Source organism: Neodiprion lecontei, chromosome 2 (assembly GCF_021901455.1).
Source record: "Neodiprion lecontei isolate iyNeoLeco1 chromosome 2, iyNeoLeco1.1, whole genome shotgun sequence".
NCBI lineage: Eukaryota > Metazoa > Arthropoda > Insecta > Hymenoptera > Diprionidae > Neodiprion > Neodiprion lecontei.
This window is the reverse complement of record NC_060261.1, coordinates 5,373,124-5,399,177: the sequence shown is the minus strand read 5'-3', so window position 1 is coordinate 5,399,177 and position 26,054 is coordinate 5,373,124. Positions and strand designations below refer to the sequence as shown.

General features: G+C 38.6%; 1 protein-coding gene across 1 annotated transcript in view; it reads right to left on the bottom strand.

The window, feature by feature from the left end:
• Positions 1 to 26,054, bottom strand: part of LOC107224435 — a 192,503-nt gene that overhangs the window by 154,696 nt on the left and 11,753 nt on the right. Inside the window, exon 2 of the mRNA XM_046732611.1 lies at positions 6,481 to 7,311. Coding sequence (XP_046588567.1) covers positions 6,481 to 7,311 — 831 coding nt within the window. The remainder of the gene's footprint in view (positions 1 to 6,480; positions 7,312 to 26,054) is intronic.

The window sequence follows — 26,054 nt, the reverse complement described above, 5'->3', positions numbered from 1 at the left end:
TACGGATAAATTAAGAGCTAAGCTTCGTCGCATTATATTATGAAAACGATGTACGGTACGCTTAAAAAAACAATCGACTACATGATACTAATAGTATGAAGAAAGAAAAATTTGGACAGACTTGAAATACGAGATTAAAATTGGTTACATATTACACTATCAACTGAAAGTATCATGTTAAAGTTGGTAACGTTATTGGAACGTTTCATGTATTGAGGCAAAAATCATTATTTCACGACTTTGGAACTGTCTGAAATTTATGAAAATTGTAATAAAATAAGAGACGTTCGTCATGTTTCGAAATCATAATTCGTTCAAAGTCATTCTAAGATAATAAAGTTCCAATCTTTCGTTACGATAACGTAACTACTAACTTCAACACCGTCTGTTGAAAGTGACAATTCGCCAGATTCACAAAACATCAATTTTGTACCAAAGATCCTTATTTCCCAACCCCGCCGAGCCGAGACTTTTACCTTCGGCATGACCGGATGAAACAGCGAAGCAAGTCTCGCAAGAGATAATATCACAGGGATGGAGTTAATTACCAAACCGATTTCTCCGTGTCCCCATGGTGTGGTGGCTAGAGCATGGTTCTAGGCGAGGTTCTCGCTCCTAAAGGGAGTAAAAATTTCAGCGCGAGGCAGGCATGCCTCGGCTGATTGCCAGTCGAGGTAGGCTCATACCTATGCACCGTAGGCTGGGTCTTAGTTGGGCTGAGATCAGAGACTGGGGTGAGCGAAGAGGAGGTCACGGGTCATCTCACCTCCGAGCGTCACGACGCGATGCCGCTGCCGCTGCTCCCGCTTGTGCCGCTGCCTTCATTTCCCCGGATTGCCTCATTATTTATTACCTTTCTTCGTGTACGGCTTGAGGCAAGAACCTAACCACTGCACCCCGGCCTTTAGGAGTTGTACGACGTCGAGCATTGATGTGCTGCAGCACCGTCAGGATACATCGATACGGTAGATCGAAAATCAACGGTTACCAATTTTGAAAGTCAAGAACTGCGGTTAAATAAATGGAATAGGATTTTGAAAATCCTTTCGAATTGTTTGATTGTAAGTGAACCGGTCGCTTGAATCGACGTGTAAAATCATAATCTGAAGAGTATCGTCGTATTCGTTAAACTATACGTATATTCAAAGAGTTGGAATTTAAAACTACCACCACGGATCTTAGAGTCGTTTCAATAACATGGTCGAATCTCAACCCTCGTTTATACTAGCCAAAATTATCCAGCAATTGTATAAAAAGCTTAAGTATTACGTACTTAACGTTGAGGTGTTCGGTCAGTTGTACAAGTAATATGAGGCTAAAAGTAACAAAGCTAACCATACGGTATTGATAGTACCAGCAATGGAATGAAGATGAGAAGAAATTCGAGTCTGCGCGACACGATAGAATCGCGTACGAAACATAAACTTCACGTGCGCCCATAAGTCGTTAAATGTGTATAAGGAAACGAATAGTCCTCCTCTCGACGAATAGGGTTATAGGTGGATATAATGGTAAGGCGCAACAGTTGAGAGCGCATACGAAACGCCACGCAGCCCCATATGCAGGAGCGAGGATCACAAGTGCCATATAGGTAAGTTCTTCATTGTCCATTTCATGCTCGACGGTGGAAATAGCTGGTAGTAAAATATAAACAGAAAACGAACGAACGACGACATCGAAGTCCTGAGGAGGAGGACGATCTATACGATCGAACAAACGATCTGTGTAATTCCCGATCGAGTATAGAGATGACGTGAGCCATTAATTACCGGAAACGTGACCTAATCCGGCATGATAACCGGCACCACACGATGTCTCCTCTACTACACATACCGACATGTATAGATATACCTATGCGGCACGTCGATGATCTAAACTCGCCCCCTTCGCATTGAATTGCAACGTGCAGTCCCACTCGATCCAATATCACCGACAGACCATCGTTATGGTTACCCTCGCCTACCCGCCGACCACTTTCTCCGCCGTTAAGTAGTATGCAGCACGTACCATATAACGACGATTTTCATCTATCAGACATTGCGGCGACGGTAAGTTTATATTCACACCCTAGCTCGTTCCATTTCATCGAGCTTATTCGTCTTCTTCTTCTTCATCTCACACCCAGCATGCAGTCGATGATCATCACCCGCACCAGCCTGTCTAGTACCGATTTAATGAACTCCACCGTTCGGTGCCAAACATCACTTGGCAGATCTACACACTGTTCAACAGGTGTAAATATTGTCCTTCCCTTTTGGTACAACACATCTTTTACTGTCGTTATGCACTGAAGTTTTTGGGTGAGTCTGCTAGCAGTGAACTTCTGTTGGTCTGATGATCAGACGTTGGATTAAGGATGAATTGAACGATATGACAGGGGAAGGGGGATGCTTCGGTTAACCAGGGCTAACAACAGAGCGATATCGCATGACGAACAACGAAGAGAACGGAGGTTGAAAGATCATGCGGTGAAATTGAGCGAGGATAACATGCGAGGCGGCACGATATGGTGTTCAATTTCAATAATTCTGACGATCGCCACATGTGGTACCGCCGTGACACGCGTCCGTCAAAAGAGGCTAATAATATATATCTATACACGTGTTGTATCCCCTGGTCTCGTCCATATCCGCGCTTATCTCCGGATCTCTATGTACGCGTTTATACCGGCAGGCATTCGAGTTTAGGATACGAGAGTTTCGTGTACCATGCGTGTAGCCGACTCCTCATGGACGAGTGGCTGTTGCGGATGATGGTAACATTTGTGTGTTCATACATTTGTACTGACACGCAGCAAAAAAAAAAAAAACTCCGGCCCCGTAGTTTCGTACCTTGTTATTGATTATCGCGTGGTTAACAATGCGTACCCGCATTGATATACGTTATGTACGATCAACTTGTACGCACGCTTATCCCTCGAACGAAATTTTAATTGGATCCGTTATTACACGTCATCGGGTGCGCATTAGTCATTTCTTAGGGGTGTTCAGGATCGTTACATCATCCTTGCAAAGTCGCTCCTCTTACTCGGTCCCTAAAGTCACGCCACTTTTACATTACGCAGGGTTATCCTATACCTACGTTTCTCTGATGAATGATGATGAACTACTTTATTTTCAGGGTAAAAATCATCCTCGGTTCATTCTTTTCCAATCAGTAAGAAATCGTAAGTGCACATCTCTGATACAGCTTATCCGACTGTGAATCACGAAGGAAATGAATCTCAAGGTTAGATTCTTGACCGGCACCTCCAAATCTGGTGAACGACGAAGCTTTTGACATTTGATCAAAATATTCCTACATGACTTCCATGGCTTCTGTGGTACCCTGCTGTTCTGAGATAGAACACATCACTTGACTTGAAGCAATCCGTCAGAGATACGTTGCGAAAATACCGAGGTCCGAGTTTCAGCTTCATGTGTGGCCTTTAGTGATGTGCTAACGTCACTCTACTGGTGGTTTCAACGTTGACGAGTTTCAGTGTTACGTGTAGCTTTAGTGATGTGCCAACGTCGCTCTACTCTGTTGGTTCCAGTAGTGTACGATGGATAATCCATACTCCTCAACGGTGGGTGCTGGTGATTTATGGCTGACTGGTTATGCGGCTCGATGGTGAAGAGATTTAATTTCGGCGCGTGTCCGCCGAGGAAGGCTGTTTGTTTATCAAGTGTACCAAGTCCAACATCACCAACATGGTCAGTCCAGAGAAGAATACGCGTGAAAATTATACCATCTTTGAGTGTAACGCTAATGGCCATCAAGCATAAAGCGCGCGTGCGCGAAAGCGAAACGCGTGCGCGCGTCGTTATCGACGCCTGCATTAACAACCTTGGGCGATTTTCTTTTCACTCACGCGGAAAGCGTTTGGCATTTGCTCATTTTGCGTTGATTCGCCTCCTCCGTTCGCTCTGCGCTCCACTGCGCTACTCTCGCGCTAATTACACCCCGCATCGCTCTCTGAAGCGTTCGAGGCGAGAATTGAAGAACTTCGTTGCAAAGGAATTATTTTCCAGACTTTGGTCTCGCGGAATCCATTTATTTTTTGGTCACTTTATTTGTATTTTTTTTTTTTTTTTTTTACTTCATATTCTTATTTTGCATTCTGAGCAGAATACAGTCTCTTCTGTTGCAGAGATTCCCTTTCGCGACGTGAATTATACCTTATATATGTACTTGCGCTCTCGTATTTCTCACACAGTAAAAAACGGTTCTGCGTGTGCGTTAGATGAATTTTGTTTTTCACGATAAATCGCAAATCTTTATACATATATATGCATGTGTACGTATATACTGGCGTTGTTGACTTGCTGCTGTTAGCGCAGCGCGCGCGCGCACGCGTGATGCGAACTATAAATCTGTCAGTTTGCTGACAGAAACGATCACTATGCTCACAGCGAACTGCATTAAAATTGTTCCTGCATGGCAGCTTCACCCGATCATCAGTCGAGAAAGTCCGATAGACAGGTAAGCATATATCACGTTACGTACATGTATGTAAAACTCTGAAAATTATTACATAACACCTCGAGTACACGTGCGACTTTCATATCGGTATAAAATATAACAGATCTCTAGGTATGGACAATTTTAGTTACCGCAACAGTTGCTTAAAGGAACAAGTTTTTTTTCTCCACGAATAATTTCACTTGGAATTTGCAAAAATAAAATAAAATAAAAAAAAAAAAACCAAAACGATTAATAAGCCTTTCCATTCCTTTGCGAAAATATCGTGACACGAAAAAGCCGGTGATTGATAACGAGATTTTATAACTGAGAAACGTTCAAAGACTTCGCAGTTAAAATGAATTACACCAGATTAACATTTCACTGGCTACATGCTTATATTTCGTAATAACGAATTTTTGACGGAGTTAAAAAAAAAAAAAAAAAAACGAGTCCAAACATAATAACACGAAACTACTTGAAGGAAACTGATCGTGTACGTAATACAAGGAGATAATTGTCGTCAATTGCATATATCCGCATCGAAGAATAGGTATATATATATATATATATATTCCAATAGGCTAGGTTTGCGTTAAAATAATTGGTATTATATGCCGTGTTATAGATTTAACAAGGTGACTTGAAACGGGAATAACGTGCATGCACGCGGCATGCGATTAGATTGGCTCTATAACCCGCATTGCGGGTTGGTCGGTGGGTGGGTGGTATAAGATCGTGCGGATGTATCGATATTACTGGTAAGTAGGATATGGGGTATTGTTTAGTCTGGTTAGTTCGATAGATTTTAATCAAGAGCGTGTCACGAGTTAATAAAACTGTGGCGTGGGACGAAAAAGTTTAACGCTGCGGCGTTGCGCCGTTTGCATACATACGTACATACGTATACGTGTACGTTGTACACACACAACACCTACGAATAGTTAACTTACGTCAGACAATCGTCGACGACAACCGTCGTCGTCGTCGCGATACACACGGCGAGGGAATTTTTTATTTTTTTTTTATTTTTCTTCACCAAGTAAGTGTAATATATCCAAGAGACACTCACCGCGCTGCAGCTAGATAACCGGAGACAGGAAAGTGAATACAGAGTTGAGTTTCAGGCTATTAGCCTATTAGCCTATACTCTGATCCCAATAGATCAGTCCGATATAATTAATGAGCACGACCCGTGATTCCCATACACACCCTCCACCCTCTCCTCCTCTCTTTCTTCTCTTTCTATTCGTCTTCGTTGCTCTCTCTCTCTCTCTCTCTCTCTCTACCACGACACATACTCTCCCAAAGGTGTAGGTATATGCGTGTATTTCTACCTACAGATACGTCTTACTTAACCAGACGTCGAGTCCGATCTGACCCTGCTGTGCCATGAGGTTAAAGTTGCAGTAACGTTAGCGTAACGATCGAAAGTTGAATGAAAAAATCACTATTCTGCAACTTCAGAATGACTTTGATGGCGTGAGATTCGAAAAATGTGAATACGTTTATATATATATATATGTATATATACATATATTTTTTTTGGAAACTCTTCGTTGTTATTGTACCGAATACCACACATTTATAAATAAATTTTCACCAATACTCTATCAATTTTCCAAGTTATAACAAGTCAAACCCAATTGTTTCATCTTCCAAATGTTCCTATTTCAAGAGTTGACAAAAGTATAGAAAAGTTCAACTTCGATGTGTTATTATGAGGTTAAAATTCACAAAGTTAATGTGACGATAAGTTTTTCGAAAGAATCCCAATTTAGTAATTTTAGAACTGTCTAAGATGTAGTCAAGTTTAATAGATCGAAACATTATACTGAAATTTAGCAAATACACCGCGTTCAAAATCATTCCATAAGTTGAAAAATATTAATTTTCTCTCAACGTGTTCAGTCACCTCGAAGTTAAAAACATTGTCACCAAATTTTTTGCAGAACTTTCCCAACCATTCGCATTTTTTTTTTCAACTCAACACTTCAAGGTCCTTAACTTGAATAACTAAATGAAAAGTAAACTCACCCCGAGTATCGAATGCTGAACGGGTTCACCGATGCTGAGAGAAGAGGGTGCAACAACTTCCGCTTCGTTGTTACGGTTGGTTCGATCTCGAGGTACGTCTTCATCGGGACTCTCGCAAAACGTAGCCGCATCACAATCGGCACCACATTCAATCGCAGAACCGTCATTACTCTTGCGACTAGAAGAATACTTCGCGACAACGATCGTAGTTTCCGTTGACAATAATTCAGGCACTAAAGTGTCACTGGATTCGCACTTGTCGAGAACACAATGTAGGTTAACACCATCCGAAACTAGAGTCTCCGCAGATGAGGCTGGAAGAGGTTTCAACCCACGGGATGTTTCCTGAGAATTCACGGAAGGAACGGCGAGGACGTTTTCATCCTGGGCCAATAAGACGTCGGTAGCGTCCTCGTAGAGCGAAGATCTGCTCCCTCTGGATTGGATTTTTTCAACCGATTCGCAGACTCGGCGATCGGCGGTTCGATCAAGAGACGAAGAGTCCAAATGATCGCGCATGAATTCCTCCTCGCTACATTTTTCGTCGACGTACCAAGAGGTGCACTTCTGGTCCCTTCGTTTCTCGGCTCCTGCCGCATCCTCTGACTTGGAAAGAGCGTCCTTGCACTTTTTCCTCAAATAATTCTTCACCCTTTTGGTCTTGCTCTTTCGGGTTTCGTGGCTACGCGGTAGATTAGGCTCGTAATCGCAGGGCGTGACCACCGAGTGCGATGCCCCTTTCTTTTCATCCACCGTCTCCTGGTGATGATTCTCCGACGCCAAGGTCCAGGTTTCCTCCTTTTCCGGGGCCTGACGCTCGGCCGGATTCACCTGAAACACCGAAAGCGATTCGTCCGTTAGTATTGGGTCGTTTAAACGCGTCGGCAGCGATTTGAATTCGCGGAAGTTAAGAAATGTCGATCAGTAATTGGAGATAGGCACCGGCGGTAATCGACGCATGGTCCGACAGATTCATGCCAACTTTCATCTTCCGATAGGTAGAGTGTACCGAGTAGGTACTCAAGCTGTATACAAGTACTGGAAAACTTTTCAACTTGGCACATGATGCAGCAACAGTATAGATATACGCGTATAGACTGTAGAAAATAGATGAAATCTCGACCGTGCGATGATGAACGACGTGATGGCAGTACCTGCTGCGATTACATTCGCGCGAAATATTACACAGACATCCGCATCATAGATACGCATAACGCAGCCGCTGACATACTCGACGTGGTGCACTTCTGGGTTGCCCTAGGAAACTAATAAGTAACGTACCACAATCAGCTGGAATTGTGACGCAAAGGATCACAAGGTGTGAAAAAGTGCATTGGAGCTATCATCGATGATAATTGCAAGCACAAGATCAATCCATGGACGAATAATAATCAAGGGAGGAGATTTCGAACTGATCTGAGGACCGCCGATGGGAATACATCACCATGTCGAAGTTAGTAACGTTAACGTAACGAAACATCATGGAATAAATCGTTGCACAATTTTAGAACGACTTCCAAGGAGTACGTTTTTCAAAATATGAACATGTCTCCTTTGGTTTGATTGACTGGTTGAATTTCAGACAATCCTAAGGTTGCGAAGTAAGGATTTTCCTAAACATGCATCGTTAATGTAACGTTACCAACTTCAAGCCCATGATATACCTTTCGACTTCGAGTAACCGTTAACGTTCAAAAAATTCGATCTTCCATCAGTCATCGTCGCCAAGTGAAAGGGATCGAACGGTACATATTTTTGAGGAATCGAGTTGTTTTTATGGAGAAGTATATGGGAGCACGATGACAGGTACTATATACTGTAGGTACCTACTGCGAAGTGCGACTTGATGTAATTCGAAACCATCCGAGCACACCGAGAGTTTCTCCTGACTCGATCATTATCGATAGGGATCATTGCGAATTTACAATTTCAGTTTGTCGCGAGAGATAAGAAGAGGTATAGAGTTACGGCGTAATACATTCCGGGCAAAGGTAGGTAGGTAAACCTAAGTATATGTGTACCATAAGCCGTGCGTGCTGGCAGCGGTTGACTTCTTTTTTCTCTCTTTGACTCGCTGTCGGCAGTGCGTGGGACCAAAAATCAATGAGTTTGGTATCGCAGCGGAGGCGAGGCGAAGCGGTTCCGGTCCCGTTAAAAACATAGGAAATGAGAGATTCATCGATCGGGGCGTGATGGGGCGAAGGAAACGGGAGCCCAGGAGCTCAAGTCTCGAAATATCTTCGAGGACTTCGAGAATCGGGTTGAGGTAATCTTTCAACCCAGAGAAACCAGTTACGAGGATATTTCAATCTGTGCCTGTCCAAGCTTTGTTCGTAGTTGTAAAGAAAGAAAAAGAAAAGGGGAACAAGAATATACAGAGATAGAAAATCGTTCGTTACCCGTCATCGACGACGAGTTGTCAGCCAACGATAATTCCAATCCGCAAAGTGAGCGACCACCTGCTAAGATAGCAGAGCTGTTCTGACACCGCCAAGAACAGACGGACACACCGTGTGATCCAGTGATGGAAAAAGAAATCAATCCAACCAGGACGCACACACCGGCAATGTATCCAACAACAGCGGAGCTGAGACTTCACCTCCGCTCAGAATTTACTGCTCGATCAGATTCGTTGCGAGATTCTTTTTTTTTTTTTTAAGAAACGAATCTTTTGCTCGATCGACAGATACCGAGTTCGATTCATCATCAGTAGATGACCGTTGATCAACTCCAGGGCAATTTCTAATTTTCTTTTCCGTTCCTCCTTACTTTCATTTCGTCCTTTGCCTACTTCTCTCTTCTCGACAACCATACCCAAGTAGGAACTATAAACAAAGGATCGATGCATAGTTTTGGATTCGTATATTTCCACCTTGAACTCTGATTCAAACGTACACTTGTAGCTTTTGGCTCCTCGTTCCATCATCGTCAAATCTTCGAACCGTAAAAATCTTCTCCTGACACGATTAACCGAAGGTTATCGCCGGCGTTCCTTGTTGACAGGCTTCCACTTTTACCTTGTTGCGTGGTGCTGTAATTTTTACCCTCCACCTGTTACGAACCGAGGCAAAGCAATGCATTATGGGCGTCACCGTACCAGTCACCAGACAAACAGATTCCACCTATCGATCCCTTCGACTGACCCAGTTCACCGTGCACTTATACAACCACATACGACTTGCGGAGTGTATACCTCTGACAACGAGGGCAGTTTTATACCTGACAAGACGTATATTCAATTAGCCATTTACCGTTGGTATTCCATTCTCTCGTTCGTTTTCTCGATACCCCAGATGCAGACGGAATTGTTCCTTGTAACGGCATCGCGTTTTCTCGACTTTCGCACATACATGAAACCTTGCAAAAAAAAAAAAAAAAAAAATGGTAAAGAAAAATGCAACCACTCAGCAAATGACTTTATTCAGAAAAGTTGGAACTTCGTCAACCATCGAGTAGAAAATAGTCGACGTTGGTTTCTAGCGGTTCGGTTGAAGGTCTTCCAACTCTTGCGGAACCTGTAACTTTCGTCACTCGCTGCATAGTCCAATGACCATTGCGTGATGCGAAAAAGATAGTAAAAAGCAAGAAGCTAACCCAGAGAAAGAACGGATCGGACCTTGTCGTAACGATCAGGGTGGGCTGGTCGAGTATAGGGGAGCAATGAAACGCTGCGGGGTTATTTACTTGGATGTATAAAGAGCGGTGGCACGTGGGCGTAGGCAAAGCCGTAAAAAGTGAAGTAAAAAGTGTTGACAGTGCCATTAGGGCCCGATCTCACTCCTCTGCTTCGTCCTCTGCACACCACCTAGTTTATATTTGTGTGACGCACTTACTACACGTCGATTCCAACCAAACCACGCTTAAAGTTCATTCAACGATCACCCATACATGAGACGGAGTCCTCGTACAGCACGTGGAAGGCTAATAAAAATTAATTAATAAAATGAAACTCAGATGCACCGTTCATCACAATTAGTACTGTGAATAACTGCGTCCTAGTTTCCCGAGTATTACGCTTGTAATTGTAATTCCGTGCTATAATTACCGGAATTTCAACACCCGGTTCAATTAAATATCAGAATTTTATTGATTATCACTTCAATTTTTAACCATTCACATAAATGGCAAGAAAATTTTTCACCATTAATTTTATTGTAGTATGTATAATAATTGTTTTACCGATACGCAAGAACTGCTCAATACGTGAAATGAATTTGAGTTGACGTTGTCAGCCATGAATCAATTTTCCGAATCGTATAACCTTTTGGGGCGCTTCATAGCGACGACATCAATACCGTTGCCATTCAAGTTCGATTGGAAAATTTTCGCGAGGGGAATCGTCGACGAAGAGGGGAAATAAGAGGGAGGATCGCTCGGCCCACGTACACGTTATATGTATATAGGTATATACACCTATATGTATGAGTACAGTATGTATTCATACAGAAATCGATAGCCGCGTGAAACGATGCCTCCTATAACTGCGATGCGCTGCTATATGTAAACACAAACTTGTATAAGAGGGGGGAGGGGGCTCTTGAAAGCAGGTATACAATAATAAGCATGAGACCAAAGTTAGTAACGTTGACGTAACGAAACGTTAGGTAAGAAAATCACAAACTCGCAATTTTGGAACGACTATCAAGGAGTAGGTTTTTCAAGATAAGAGTATATTTTTTTTATCATGCTTTACTAAATTTCATACATTCCTAAAGGTGCGAAGCAACGATTTATCCCAAATATGCATCGTGTAATAAATAAGCAAAAGAATCGCTATTCAGGAACCTATGCAGGATTGCACAGTGCGCAGGATGATTTTTGAACTGCTTTCAGATACTGTGTATTTATTATACACCCTGTGCATAAGCTTGCAATTTTTTTTACGAAATACGTCAAAAAAAGTAACTCCCAAAGAAGCAAAAACGAAAAACGAGGTTTACAGTATAAAAATACCAAAGGATCCTTGAGAAGGAAAAAAAGCGTGTATTTCCTGACCTACCTAACCAGCTCGTTTCCTGTTCCTCAACCCATTTCCACCTTTCCTGGATATCGCGTGACCCGGAGTTATACACCGTGAAATTATACCCATGTAGAAAGTTTAAAAATCGGGCCTTATATAATATATGTATACACCAAATAAACGGTGACGAAATTATCGCTAATATGTATACATGATATATAGTGAGAATAATTTTTATTATTACTCTCACTGATCCTGTTTATTACATATACCGGGACAATCTCTTGAAACTTGAAAATCAACCGCGCATGCGCGAGTTTTATCGACTGTCAAACTGTTTCTGCCGGCGATGCAGTTGATACGAATTTTCGAGGTTAGGATCTCAAATAATCGAGGCGGTGACTCGAAAAGTTTTTGGAAGCGTTTGTTATCGGGTTGGAAAGTTGATTCTTCAAAGAACGGCCGGAATTTAACGCTTATGCTCTTTGAAAATTGAAACGTAGACATTTTGCGTAAGTTGGCCCGCCTGCATCGCAGACAAGATTTCGCCGACCAATGAGATTTAATTATTTGGCGCATGCGCGGTTGATTTTCAAGTTTCAAGAGATTGTCCCGGTATACAACAGCGCGCAATTTATAGCCATGCAGAAATCCTCGCTCTGATTTGTCAATCACATTATTACATACATAGAGAGACCGAGAAACGACGTCTCCACGCGCAAGTTGTCGCACTGTTGAACAGTTAAACAGTGTCATCTGGGCATTATACGTATTATATTATAGTTAGTACCGAATACGGACGTGATGCGCGTTGTGTATTATTAATACGAATTATGCATTAGCTGGAAGCTCTTAATAGTACGTGACCTGATATCTCGTCGTTTGATTTAACTACTGTCAATTGAAAATTATTACCTACGTGTGTACGTATGTATATTAATATATATACATATGCATATATACATATATAATGTTGTGTAAGTAGATATCTGGCACGAATTTATATTATGCATTTAGATGCGCGTGCCGTCTGATTCTTAATTCGGTGATTGAAACACTGTAGTTACGATAAACGAAGCGAAAAGAGTTTCTAGGAAGATGTTAAAAACGATTTCAATCTACTATTTCTCTATTTGGAAAAGATTGATTATTCCTAAAATCGAAGAATTATTCTTTCGATTAATCCGAGAAACTTTTTTTTTCCCCCTCGAATTTGAACTCTCGACGTTTCGAACGTTTTTTTGAATCGATCGCATGCGCCGCAAGCAGCTGTGTTTAAAATACCAAAGTATACAAGTATACGTACAACGTGTGTATGTAAAGATACACGCATAAGATCATTGACTGAAATTAACGACGTTAGATTTGAGCCGCCGTGGCGCGGATGAACGTTAACGATTAGAAAGAAGAAAAAATAAACAAGTGGAAAAACGTGGAATTGGTGCGTAGGATTATGTAATACCAACTTGCTCTGCAACTCTATTAACCGGGCACCGTATATTTTAGCCGTAAGTTATGTGCGTAAGTCCCTCGGTAATAATACGTGTGAGGGCATCCCGAATTACTTTTACAGTGTATAATAATAATGTAACGCCGATATATCGACCGCAGGCGACGGTTAATCAAGTCAATTTACACGCTATCGTTAACGATTTTCACCGTAAATTCGAATTGGGTGAAATAATTAGAACTTGCATGGTTTACAAAAATTGGCGAAAACTTTTACAGGGAAAAGTGTTTGTGAATCATAATCATCACTCGCGGTCGAGAAAATTCCTCTCAGGGAAGGGTTGAAATTCTGAATTTAAAATTTTCCGAAAGTGGTAAACTCCCAATTTTTTGGTGGCGAAACTGTAAGTAAAGAACTTAAACTTTGACGAAACATCAAAGCATCGAATGGACCGAAACCCGACGGCTCAAAGTTCTTAAACTGCAAAGTTCCGAAAAGGCAAAGATTAGAAAGTTTAAAAATCTGAAACATCGAAATTTCACCTCTTTGATTTTTCTTTTCTTTTTTGGATGTTCGATATTTTTACTTTCGGAATCCTGGTAATTCTGATTTTCGGTTTTTCTCATTTTTTACACCCACTCGTTAAGTAAACTACGCTGTGTGATTACATTTTAATATCCGAAACTTTATCTTTCGTAATTTTTCCCTACCGGAAATTTACTTTTCGGAACTTTGCTCTGTGATAACTTAAAGTGTCAGAATCTTGCGTTTCGGAACTTTGAGCCCATAGGTTTTCCGACCATTCGAAACTTTGTCGTTTCTTCAAAGTTTGGTATCTTTACTTCAAGTTTCGCCACAAAATAATTCCGAATTAGGCGCTTTCGGAACTTTCAATCTCGCCCTTCGATACACGCATTATACGTGTAATTCACGATAAAAACAAAGAAAGAAATCTATACTGGAAAAGATAAAACGTCAATTGCCTCTCCTGTATAATCTATGTAAAACGGAATAACACATCCGTACTTTATCCTGTTTCGATAAAACATAAAACTGAACCGGGAAACAAAACGTGAGTAACAATTCGTACGAACCAATAACTGTAAATAATATTCAACAAAGAAATTTTATCGTTTTATCATCGTAAATAAATGTGGGATGAAATAATTATTCATCAACGCGGGCAACGTTGCATCACGCATACATACATTTATACAAGTAGGCATATAAACGATGCGTTACATATACCTTCTTCCTGCGTAGTAATTTCCACTCAAAGTGACTCATCCTGTTTCTGCGTTTATAAATCCTCAGCCCACAGTCGAAATACTGCAGATCTGCAGGATAATCGCGGTACCCGAAGAAAATACCCGAGAGAATTGCTCCAATTTATTCCCACGCAGTCTGACGCGAGAAAGATCGTGAAACTTGAACGTTTAAAAATCATCCGCGTTCATTCCACCGTCCACAAACTTCGACAAACGAAGCAAAAACGCGGAACGATCCAGCAGCCCCGGTTTCGAGATCCATGACAAACATATAATCGATCACTTTTCAATCGCTACACATTTTGTCCCCGATTACAATTCGCGTAATAACAATAAATAGACGAATGATTGAATAATTAAACGAAAATAATTTTCTTCGGCACGTGCAACCATCTTCGAATTCACGTCTAGATTTACGAGAACGGTGCGAGATTATTGAGTGACCCGATTCGCCCTCAAGACCGAAACGCGCAATTCGGAATACAGGGGGTGGCAGTTTTCGCGTTACGTCGTAGCGACGTCGACGGCACTTTTTGCACACGCGTTAATCGACGTTCCGTTATCGCGAACCTCTAAGCTAAGAAAACGCGGAGGAGTGAAGGCGGAAAAACCGCCCTTCGTCTCCTCCGACGTAGGCCAACGACCACCGTTTGATCCCGGTTTCGAGGGTTGCGCGTTTTCGACGACTGCGAAGGTGGAGCACCGACGAGTTCGGCCACACCAATGCGATCGCTTCTCGACGTCTCGACGCCTGCGCGTCTCTCTCTCTTTAAGTTCTCGTCTGCCGTCGTCAGCGAGCGACTCTGCAACCGACGACGAGAAGTTTTTTTACACGCTTATGAATTATTTTTCAGGCATTGGTGGGTACGTAACCTCCCGCCGGCCAATCGTCGACGAGAGAATTAGTTGGGATTGTTTAATCATTCGAGTAGGTATGAATAACCGACGACGCGACGGTCAGCTGGCAGATCTTTACGATACGCGGCAACCTCAAAACCGCGATCGCGTCGCGTCGTGTTCAAACGCTCTCAAGTTCCGATTTTGTAATTATTATACGTTTGCCGCAAGGCGTGAACCAGCGATATCGTAAACACGGGTTGTACAAGGTGTTGCCGAGGTATGGAGAATCGGGACGGAAACGAAGTGTCTGTATCGTGTGAATATATAAACATGGTGTGAATTTTTATTTATTCCAATGGAAAGAAAAAAGGAAAAATAATTTTATTAGGTAATTTTTGCTTTTCTAGAGACAAGAAAGATATTTCGGAATTTAGGAAAAAATTACCTATCTTCTCAAATACTCGTTGTAAATAACGAATGAACAAACTTCGGTTCAGCATTCAAGTTTTTGATGAAAAGTAATTTAAACGCGAAACTGACGTTTTTTGTAATTGTTATTTACAATAAGTGTATGAGAAAATAGATCGTTTTTCTTTACATCCGAAATATCGTTCTGGTTTCTAAAAAAGCAAACTTTATCTAATGAAATTGTTTCTTCTTTTATCAGTTACGTGGAAGAAATCAAAATTTCACATCTAGAACCCAAATTCGAAACTTGTATTGACCGGTGTTATTTATCAATGTTTAAAATACAAAAGCAAACTTTATAAGTAATAAATGAAGATATAGAATCAAAATTTGTTGTTTTTTTTTATCTTATTTTTTCGCCAACACCGGGTACATGAATTCTTGACGAACAACAATTCTTGACGAGAGACTGCAGAGATGGCGAGACTAGAGAGAGAGAGAGAGAGAGAGAGAGAAGAAAAAGAGGAGAAGGAGAAGAAGAGGAAAAAAAAAGGAAGAAAAAAACGGTACATCGATACGGTTTTTTTCACGATTCCCGATCCTTTCGCTAGTTCATATACCTGCTGATCGTATTACAAAAGATCGTATATATGTACCTCGATTCTACCCAGGCTATTGTACTTTGACCGTATAAGTTGCAAGTCCTTTATACGATGATCGTCTGGTCTCGAATAGGATTTTAAATATCGCACGGATACATCGATGCATATTATAATGATATCTCGCCTCTTTACTTTCGCAAATTTCGTACAACGCATACCTTTCGAAGTATGTAATTTTGCTGGACGAAACTTGAATTAACTTAAGAAACAAGATAATTAAAGAAAATTGAATACCAAACTTTAGTACTCTCATTTTAGATAACTTGCAATGCTGGTAGTTATCAATAATTAAATTTCGAAAATCTGTATTGAGTAGAAAAATGATGTAAAAAAAAAAAAAAAAAAAGAGAAAAAGAAATGAAAGTATTCTTCTTCCTCGCTTACTTGCGCAACTCAATCGATAATTTAATCCAATTCCATGCAACGTTAACGTTACTCAATTTAATCATAACCCTACTGAAAATGTTCATCTGTTAAATAATGTAATATTTTTTAAAAAAATATTCAGCGTATACATGTAATTTATTACACGATTCACTTTCTAAATAAAATAAAACATACAAGAAGTCACATAATAAATTACAAAAAGCACGAATCATCGGATAGATCAAAAATCATATAATAAAATAGTTTCTTACATATTTTATCGAACTTAAACTTTAAAAACGTTACGTGATTCGACGTATGAATGTTCGGTTTAATCTGTTTATTAAATTTTTAAATAACTTTCGGATCTTCTTACAGTCAGTTCGCTGTATTATCAAAGAATGAACTCCTCTCTGCTCCCACGGCGAGCGAATGGTGCCATCTATGGGTGAAAGGTTGAACATCGTGTTAACAATGGATGACGCTTTAGATTTTACGTGCATACGTATAAAACGAAGAGTGCCAAAGTTATAAGCGCATCGAGCACCGAGGATCAATTTGCGTACTTGTTCCTAAACGTAAAATGAAAAACAAACCCTTAATATTTTTAATATTTACATTAAATTTTTTATCAAATTTAATAATAATCAGTCTGACTTCGTTTTTGTCCCTCTCGGTTTTTCAATTTTTATAGTAACATGTGTAACAACGATCATAGAAAACGATTATTACACAGAGGACGATGAAATTTCGATCTCTTATTTAACAGGTCAGGCACGAATTTTTTTAAGAAAAATAAAAAAAAATTCCATCACATCTTCAGATATTCCAGGATCTAAGACCCAGTTTTCCTTGACATTTTCCCAGTTCTGGTAACTTACTAAAACCTAAATCGTTCGGCTTATTAATTAACTCTATATTCGGTTCGGATTAAATACGAATTGAGATAAAATATAAGATTATACAAAAAAAAAAAGTGAGTTTAAGCCAATTTTTTTTTCTCGGCTTAAAAAAGTAGATCTTTTAACTCAATGAATAATTTCTAATCCTAAAAATTCCTCCCTTTGACGCGTTATACGTTCTTGTATCATCGTACACGTGATATACTGTGTATATTTTGTTACATAAAAATCACAACAACAACAATCAACAAAGTTACAAAAAGTGCGATTCCGGTACCGAGGTACAAACGTAACCTATCTACAAAAGTATAATTTCAATTACTGAAATTGCCATAAAGCGCGTATTTGCGACTATAAGGGAAATCTAGGAGTAAAATGAACGTACAAGCGATTCCAAGCCAACGTGCATCCGCGTGATATTGCGCACCTACGTGTTTATAATTCCTGCGAGCTGCGTTTATTGTAAATAATGTGTATTACGGATGGGCAGCTATGCAAAAGCTGGTTCACTTTCCTTTAACGCGTAAAATAACGCATAAAGACGCACGAGTTGCCGACCATAGAGAGACGAATACGCGTATATTACCATATCCACATAAATTTCCCTCGGCGAACGAATCTCGTACATTAGAACGCATCTGGTTTACAATTTTTTTTCGTATAAACTTAATGCACGAATTACCGTAGGCTAGATAAAGATAACCCTACCGGTTAATGGTAATCAAATTGTCAGATCGAAGTGCGAACTACTTTTCAAACATCTCCTCCCCGACATAATTGAATACCCATAAATTACACGGTACAAATCCTGTAATATCCCAAGCACCGGTGCGCAGCTGTATTACAACCTGAATCGTTGTAAAAATCCGTTCGTGATACAGCCGGACCCGATTTTTCTCGCTCGTAAAATCTATCCCGTATGGAAATAAGAAAGAAATTGTAAAAATAAAGAACAAAATAAATAAAAAAAAAACCATTACCGCTAGACGCGTGTAAGAAATCGCGGAGCGAAAGGCCTGATTTCGATTCTCCCCGGACTCCAACAACCGATCGGTGTACACCTACTGCTTACAGGCATACGCGTTACATCTTACGAATGTCAGTGATCCATTGTTCCGTATAGATCATCAGGAGTGATCGATATACGGCCGATCGGTGATCATTGATTACCCGGCGAGTCTGTAACTCGAAGGGTCTACCGTATATGCGTGTGTGTGTATATACAGGGTGATCCGTTCAAGTTGACACAGCAGAATATCTCGAGAACCAGTCATTTGTAGGTAAACATTGTTTCTTTTTTTTCTTCTTTTTTTTTTTTTTTTTTTAATTGTAATTTATTGCTCATTTTCGCAATATTAAATTTACCTTGGAAAAATTGATGTGAAATGCAAGTCTGTGAAAAAAACAAAAAGTAAACGGTCCGATTTAAAATAAAAACAATGTTGACCTCCGAACGACCTTGTAAACCTCCACCAAATCAAAAGTACGACGGCACGGTGTTTTTTCCCCCTTAGAACCGGAAAACTTTTATTTCGAAAATCTTTCCCTAAAACGGCTGGTTCTCGATATATTTCGCTGCGTCGACTCGAATGGACCACCCTGTATAGGGTGACGTACAACAGTTCGCAACAACTCGGAGCGTGTAATCCGGAGTCTGGCTTAATCTCGAATCCCGCATTAAGCCCTAATGGCGAAGAGTATGCGTGGAGTTGGCTGAATCTCGGTTCTTACGGGTATTGTGTACGAATGGGGCATAGATCGGCGGATACAGGAGGGTTATTCGTTTCGAGATTTATCACGCGCCGATCTAGAGAGCGTTCGAAATAATCTCGAGGTAATTACGAGCCTAATTAGACGATAGATATAAACAAACCAGGCGCAATACGCGCGCACGGTGTGCGATTAGAAACTGTATTAATGCCGATTTTGAATAACAGTGTGAAAAATGTTGTGAAAAACTCGTCATAAATGCAGTTGCGACGCCGTATCGGTGGATGGAACAACTTTTAAAAAGGGGATTTTTTGATGGCGGAAATTTGAGTGAAGAAATCGATCTTTGACGAAACGTCAAAGGTTCGAAAGCCGAAAGTTAAGAGTTGCGAAAGTGGGAAAATGAGGAAATTTAAAAGTCTGAAACATCGAAATTCCGTATGATCGAAGATTTTCAGTTCCGTGAATTTCTGGTTAACAATAAGTGAAATTTCACCATTTTTGACTTTCGGTATTTCTCATTTTTTACGCCCACTCGTTCAGTAAACTACGCTGTGCGAGTATATTTTAATTTTCGGAACTTTGCTCGATCGTAACTTGAATTTTCGTAATCTTAGATTTCGAAACTTTGAGCCGTCGTCGCCTTTCCGACCCTACGAAACCATGTTGTTTCATTAAAGTTCGATATCCTGACTTCAAGTTTCGCCATAAAATAATTCGGAATTAGACACTTTCGGAACTTCAACTCCAATCAACCCCCCACTGCGTGAAATGATATACGTTGAAGATATTCGCGACCGTATACCTATGCGTACAATAATACGTAATGCACTTGCATTTTCAATCGCAGAATTCTCTGGCAGTTTTTTCTCACCTTATTTTTTCAGGGCTTTAATATTATGTAACAATGATTATCTCCACTTTGACGTAGTAAACCAGCCGAATCCATAAAAAATGTTTCTAAAAACTCAGAAACGTCGTTAATTAATTCCATAAATTATACGTGTGTGACTGTGCGTTTGTAACATACGTATGTAAAATAAATATGATTGCGAGTATCAAAGAAACTACTTTCCTCACGCAGAGATTTTATTAAATCTGACAACGATATTTCAGATCAGCATATCCAAACGCCAAACGATTAAACCTGCCAAGCGTTTAATGCTACATATGTATGCAATCGTATTAATACACGAGACTATAACACGATCTTCTGCTGCTTTTTTTCACTTTTTTCTTTTTTTTTTTTTTTTTTTTTAAACTCTTTTCTTTTACACACCGCACAAGCCTGTCTGCATACGATGATGATAATTATATCGCTTAACAAACCTGTTATTAATACAGAACTGACGTTAACGCGTGTACATCCCATACATACCTACATTTGCGTACCTAATAGAGGTGTAGGTGTATGCATATATATATGTATACATGTACATTTATGCCTACTCGTGTGTAAACACGCGGCATGTACTGTATTGTACTATACGAGAGGCGTTTGAGCAGCATTTAATTAATCCGTACAAACTTGGCCTACTTCATACTTTCTCACAATTTATCGTCGACTACAATTGCAGGACGACGAGATAGCCGGTAAATTGCAATTGCATGTTCACTACACGATTATGCGATCCGATACAAGTTAGTTCGATACATTAAAATTACAGTGGGTGTTACGATAAAAATTATACACTGAGAGAAATTTTTAGTTCCGTTACTATTCTTTCTCATTACGATCACTGTTGCTAGATTTTCTTGCAACTTTTGCGAAAATTTAACGCTCGTGCAAAGATAAATTGACGTTAAAGCCTTGTTTGACTAAAAAAGTAGAGTAAACCGAAAAAACTGATTTTGCGTTGCAATTGCCAAAAAAGGATCGACGATAGCGCAAAATGTTTAGGCGTACCTCGTTTTTCGCAATTCCAACAATATTCAAACAGTATTTTTAACGATACCTGTTTTACTCAATTTTTCTCAGTGTTGTACTCGAAACATGACGAAATAATATTTTCCGTATATATTATAGTACAATATAAAAATATACTTATAATATTTTACTTGAAATATTATTAAGAAAACAAAATTATTTCACCGCATATGATGGGAATTATTTTACAACAGAAACAAAACATCACGTAAGCTTTCTACATCACGGATTTTCACCACTGATTGTGAAAACAACAAAAGAGAAATTTGCGTGATGAGTTTTACAAAATGGGTGTGTGTAAAAGTTTCGCACGAATAACGGTGGGATGAAAAAAAGAAATAAAAATTGCCAATTTCAAACCAGATTGAAATTAATAACTTTAATGTAACCAAATATTGAAACTAAAATCGATGTTTCGAAAGTTTAGAACGACTTTAAAGGAGCTTAACTTCCAAAATATATAACTCAAAATTTGAGAGACGATCCTAAAGTTGGGAAACAATAATGATTTTTACTAAAAATTAATCGTCGCGTTGAACAGTTCAATTTCTCAGTTTTGAAATGCGTGATTTTGACGGCGGTGAAAATATTTCGTTTAAAGTGCGTTAAATGTTTTATTTCCTTGTTTACGGCACGAGTCGAAGAAAAATTGGACGCGCCTAATGACGCCTCGTAATTAGAATTTCACCCCTGCTAACCGATTGTCGGGAATATTTGATGGATTATAAGAGTGGTCGTAAGATTATGAAGAGAAATTTGTTATTTATACGCCACTTGTGACGTTGAAGTGTCTTAAAATACGTACAAGTGACAAGCCTTCGAACGATTTCATTTTCTCTCTTATCTTCTGACTTGACGAAATTTCTCTCAGAAGAAAATATGTAGACATAATTTTTTCTTTTTTTTTTTCTTCTTATCGCACGCGGAACAGAATTGTTTAATATTCAACGTCGTTGAATTATCGCTTATTGTACAAGTTTTTACAATGAGAACGCAGGAAATATTATTATAACAACGATACATTCATATTTGTATATTCATACAACCGTTGTAAATAAATTAGATATACTGCAAATTAATTAACTAATATACAGAATATAAAATAAACTCGAAACCAATTACGCGATAAGTGCGAATTAAAGTTTATTAAAAATTGTATCGTTGATACTTGATTGAAAATTTAAAATAACGAGTTCACCAATTAATCATTAAAAAAGGCATATTATTAGTCTTGTGATTTTTTTTTGTTCCCCTGATTATGCACAACATTGTGATTTGTGAATATACAGCGATATTTATCGTCATCCAATTACGCGCGCACGCAAACACATCTTAAAACAATATAAACTTTACGATCCTTCATTTTTTCTTTCCTTTTTAATTTCCTTTCTTCAATATGCGCAAATATTTGCAACTTAATGTTACACGCGAAAGAAAATCTTTACATTCCTCGTGCGTGGTATCTAGCGTTATTCTTATTACAACGTATCTACCGTATAAATATATTATTTCCGGCACGGTGTATTATTTATACATCTAATAGGAATAAGGAAACAAGAATGGGGCTATAATCGCCCCTTTCAATCGCCAACAACTCTCGACGACGAAAGTGTTTACAAGAATATAACTGTCGCAGCTATTATATAGTCGACGTATAACGCTATTATTATAAATAATCGTAGGAAAGATTTCGATCGTTCAATAGAGGTAAATTTTCCCACGATTTGATCGGTTAATTCAACAAGAACAAAGTCTGTAATATTATACACATATATCGTATCGCCAACGTAAGATCCCAAGTTTCTGCAGAATGTAGAGGGAAATTTTTTCTCATCATTAAACACGCATATACATATATAACAATAAATTTGATAAATTTATAACGATAATAACTGTAACGAGTAATTTTCCATACAAAGATATCCTACGAGAAATTAATTCTGTAACATATAACGCACATAGTTTTTTAATTGAATCGAAATACAAACCAGTTTCAAGATACTAACGTTAATCTGTAATACGAAATATTGAAACTAAAATCATTGTTTCGAAAGTCTAGAACGACTTTAAAAGAGTTCAATTTTTTAAATCTGAACACACTTTGCTTTTTAAAAATTAATTGTTCAATTCTAGACGATCTTACAGTTGCGAAATGATGATTTTACCTAAAAATGTGTTTCAGGGTTTTATTATTTATAGTTTAAACAAGATCTTAGAATTTCTTCGTTCAAATTAATAACAAAATGACGGCTCCTAAAAATAGGTATGATTTTAAACCGTTTAAACTGTACCCCCCTCCTCCCCCTTTAACGTTACGAACTTCCCTCTGTTAAATATGATTATACGTTTAATTACTCTTTCGAATTTCAAATTTGAAAATTAAAATTGTTTGTTTCGAGTCCAAAATGCGTAGCGAAATATTTTTATTCTTATTATTAATGACTAGTATTATCGTTGCTTCTGCTGCTGCTGTTGTTGTTGTTGTTGTATGCGAATTTTTCTTCCTATCGAAACGCCGATGGTAGGTACATTAAATTAACCATCACCCGAGACTTTCGTCCAGGAGATACGAACTATAATTTAACGTCGTTTATCTGTCCTGCAGATGATTCCCTAATGATATGCTAATAACACACGTGGTCTACGAGACGAGTATCTGTAATCTTATACCTATATATACATATATATATATATATATATATATATATATATATATATGTCGTCATCAAAGACGGGGATGAAAAAATGCAAAGATCCGGATACTTTTTAATTTCCGCGCGTCATCCGTCTCGACTTGACAAATAAATAATAATCGAATGATTGAAAGGAGGATAAATTTTCCCGTTAGGTCTGCGTAATGTGTGTAATAAATGGCGATTAAAAAATCAGCATAACAAGACGCGTCGCGTGTGTTCGACAATTATACCGATTACATAATATATAACGTATGTACCTACAGTTATATATATATATGTATATATATGTATATGTATATGTGTCAGGTGGCTGGTGCATACGATACGGGATATTATGTAAATAAGATAATTGGCGTGCGGAGGAATTTGTCATTATTTACAGGTATGCTACAACATATCGAACTTGATTTAATTTCAATTAATTTCCATTCACGTTTCCGGCTTCGGTTAACGACCCAATTATAATTACTTTATACCAATACGTTTGTGATCCTATGAATGCATGCCGGAATCAGCTGACGATCGACTTACGTACGTATACCGTACACTTGCGTCAATACAAGACATAACGTAATTATCATGTACAGGATGTCCCAAGAGCCTGTAATTTAAATCTTGGAAATAATCGGTGTACAAGTAAATTTTAATTCTCCGGTTTATTTATTTTTTTTTTTTTTTACGCGCATCGTTTCATTTTCCTTATTTCACTGAATTATCGTTTTCCGTATTATCAACTGCAAGACTAATCGTTACAATTGTACTTATAATTCATAGATCTGCAAGATGCTGCAATCGGAATTTTGAATCAAAATTTTATAACGAATAAGAGATAATGACCGTAGAAGGTTGACATTGTTTTGCAGAATAAACTGTTCGATGAACTGGAAAATTATACCACAAAGTGCAAAAACAAAAAAAAAAAAAGAAACAAAATAATAGAAATGAAAAAAATAAATTTGGACGATTTTCTGTCTTGGAGGAAAATTTGAATGATTATTTTATTTTTCATTGTTACTTTTTATTTAAATCTTGAACTGAATACACACACACACACACACACACTGTATTATTCAATTCATTGTTTACTGACAAGTGATTTTTAATTTCAACACGCCACCTGATCGTCGATTGTTATTTCGATCGATTATATCGCTTCTGTACATTTCTACTTTGACCGTAAAAAAGTTACTATTGTATTGAATTCCCCAAAAACCGTTCCTTCGTCAATTATAATTCTTCAGGATTACTTTTGTTAGAAGTTAAATTTAACTAAAAATACCGCTAGAACGGTAATCGCATCTATACGTACAACATTACAAAGCTATTGTACGAAGAAGTTGAAAGAAATTTTTACCGTGCGAATTCTTTCTCACTCGTATACGTATGTACAGGAAAAACACGTTGTTACACTCGAGTGTCAAGTGCCGTTTGAGAGTGGAATAAAAGATGCCCGATTTGTTCGATGACTGGCGAAACGTGATTGAATCGACAAATGTTATAAAAAAGAAAAATGATTCTCGCAGCACCTGCCGCTTCGATTTTTCACCGTACAACGAACACATGTTCGAATATCTCGCCGCGAATTTTGTTTCTTACTTATTCTAACAATAATACGGTTGGGTGTAAAAAAAAATCGTCATTCACAGCTTCGTTACAAGAACGTTGCACATTATTATACAATAATATTCGATTTATAAATGCAGAGAAAAACATCAGTGGGTTTATAACCCTTCGAGTCATGGTGGGAAGTATTCTTACCTCCTATTTCGTATCCATTTTTTAAATATTTAGAGAAATTTAGAGTAATTATTGCGATATAATGTAAATTGTTATTGTTGGAAGCAAATTGATTGAAAGAAATCGTAAAGATTGAAGGAATAATTAATTTCCGAATACATGTTTTACATAAATTATAAGTTTTTGGGGTCGCTGATTACGAACCTGAAGTCAGATTTTGAAAATTCAGTATGGCAGATCCAATCAGCGACCTCAAAAACCACTGCATGGAGTTTTTTTTCACTATATTCCATGAAATTTGAAATTTTCGTCCACCGTATTGAATCTATTTGCAATTTTTCAAATCTAATTTCAGATTCGTAATCGGAGAGCACAAAAACCGTAGAATACCGTGTTGTTGTAAAAGTTTAAAAACATTACATATATTCTCTTCATATCGATTGGATTCATAATCAATAAATCACTTCCTTCTTTTCGATCATTTGAATGTTTTCCTCTATATCTATCTATATATATGACACGTTTATAACGTAATGAATTGCGCAACAGATGGTGATTTAGAATTTCGCAGAAGCAACAATTTTGCAGAAAAAAAGAAATCGTTAACTTGTCTGCTGCAGAGTTTAAGACTCGTGCGAACCGAGTTTC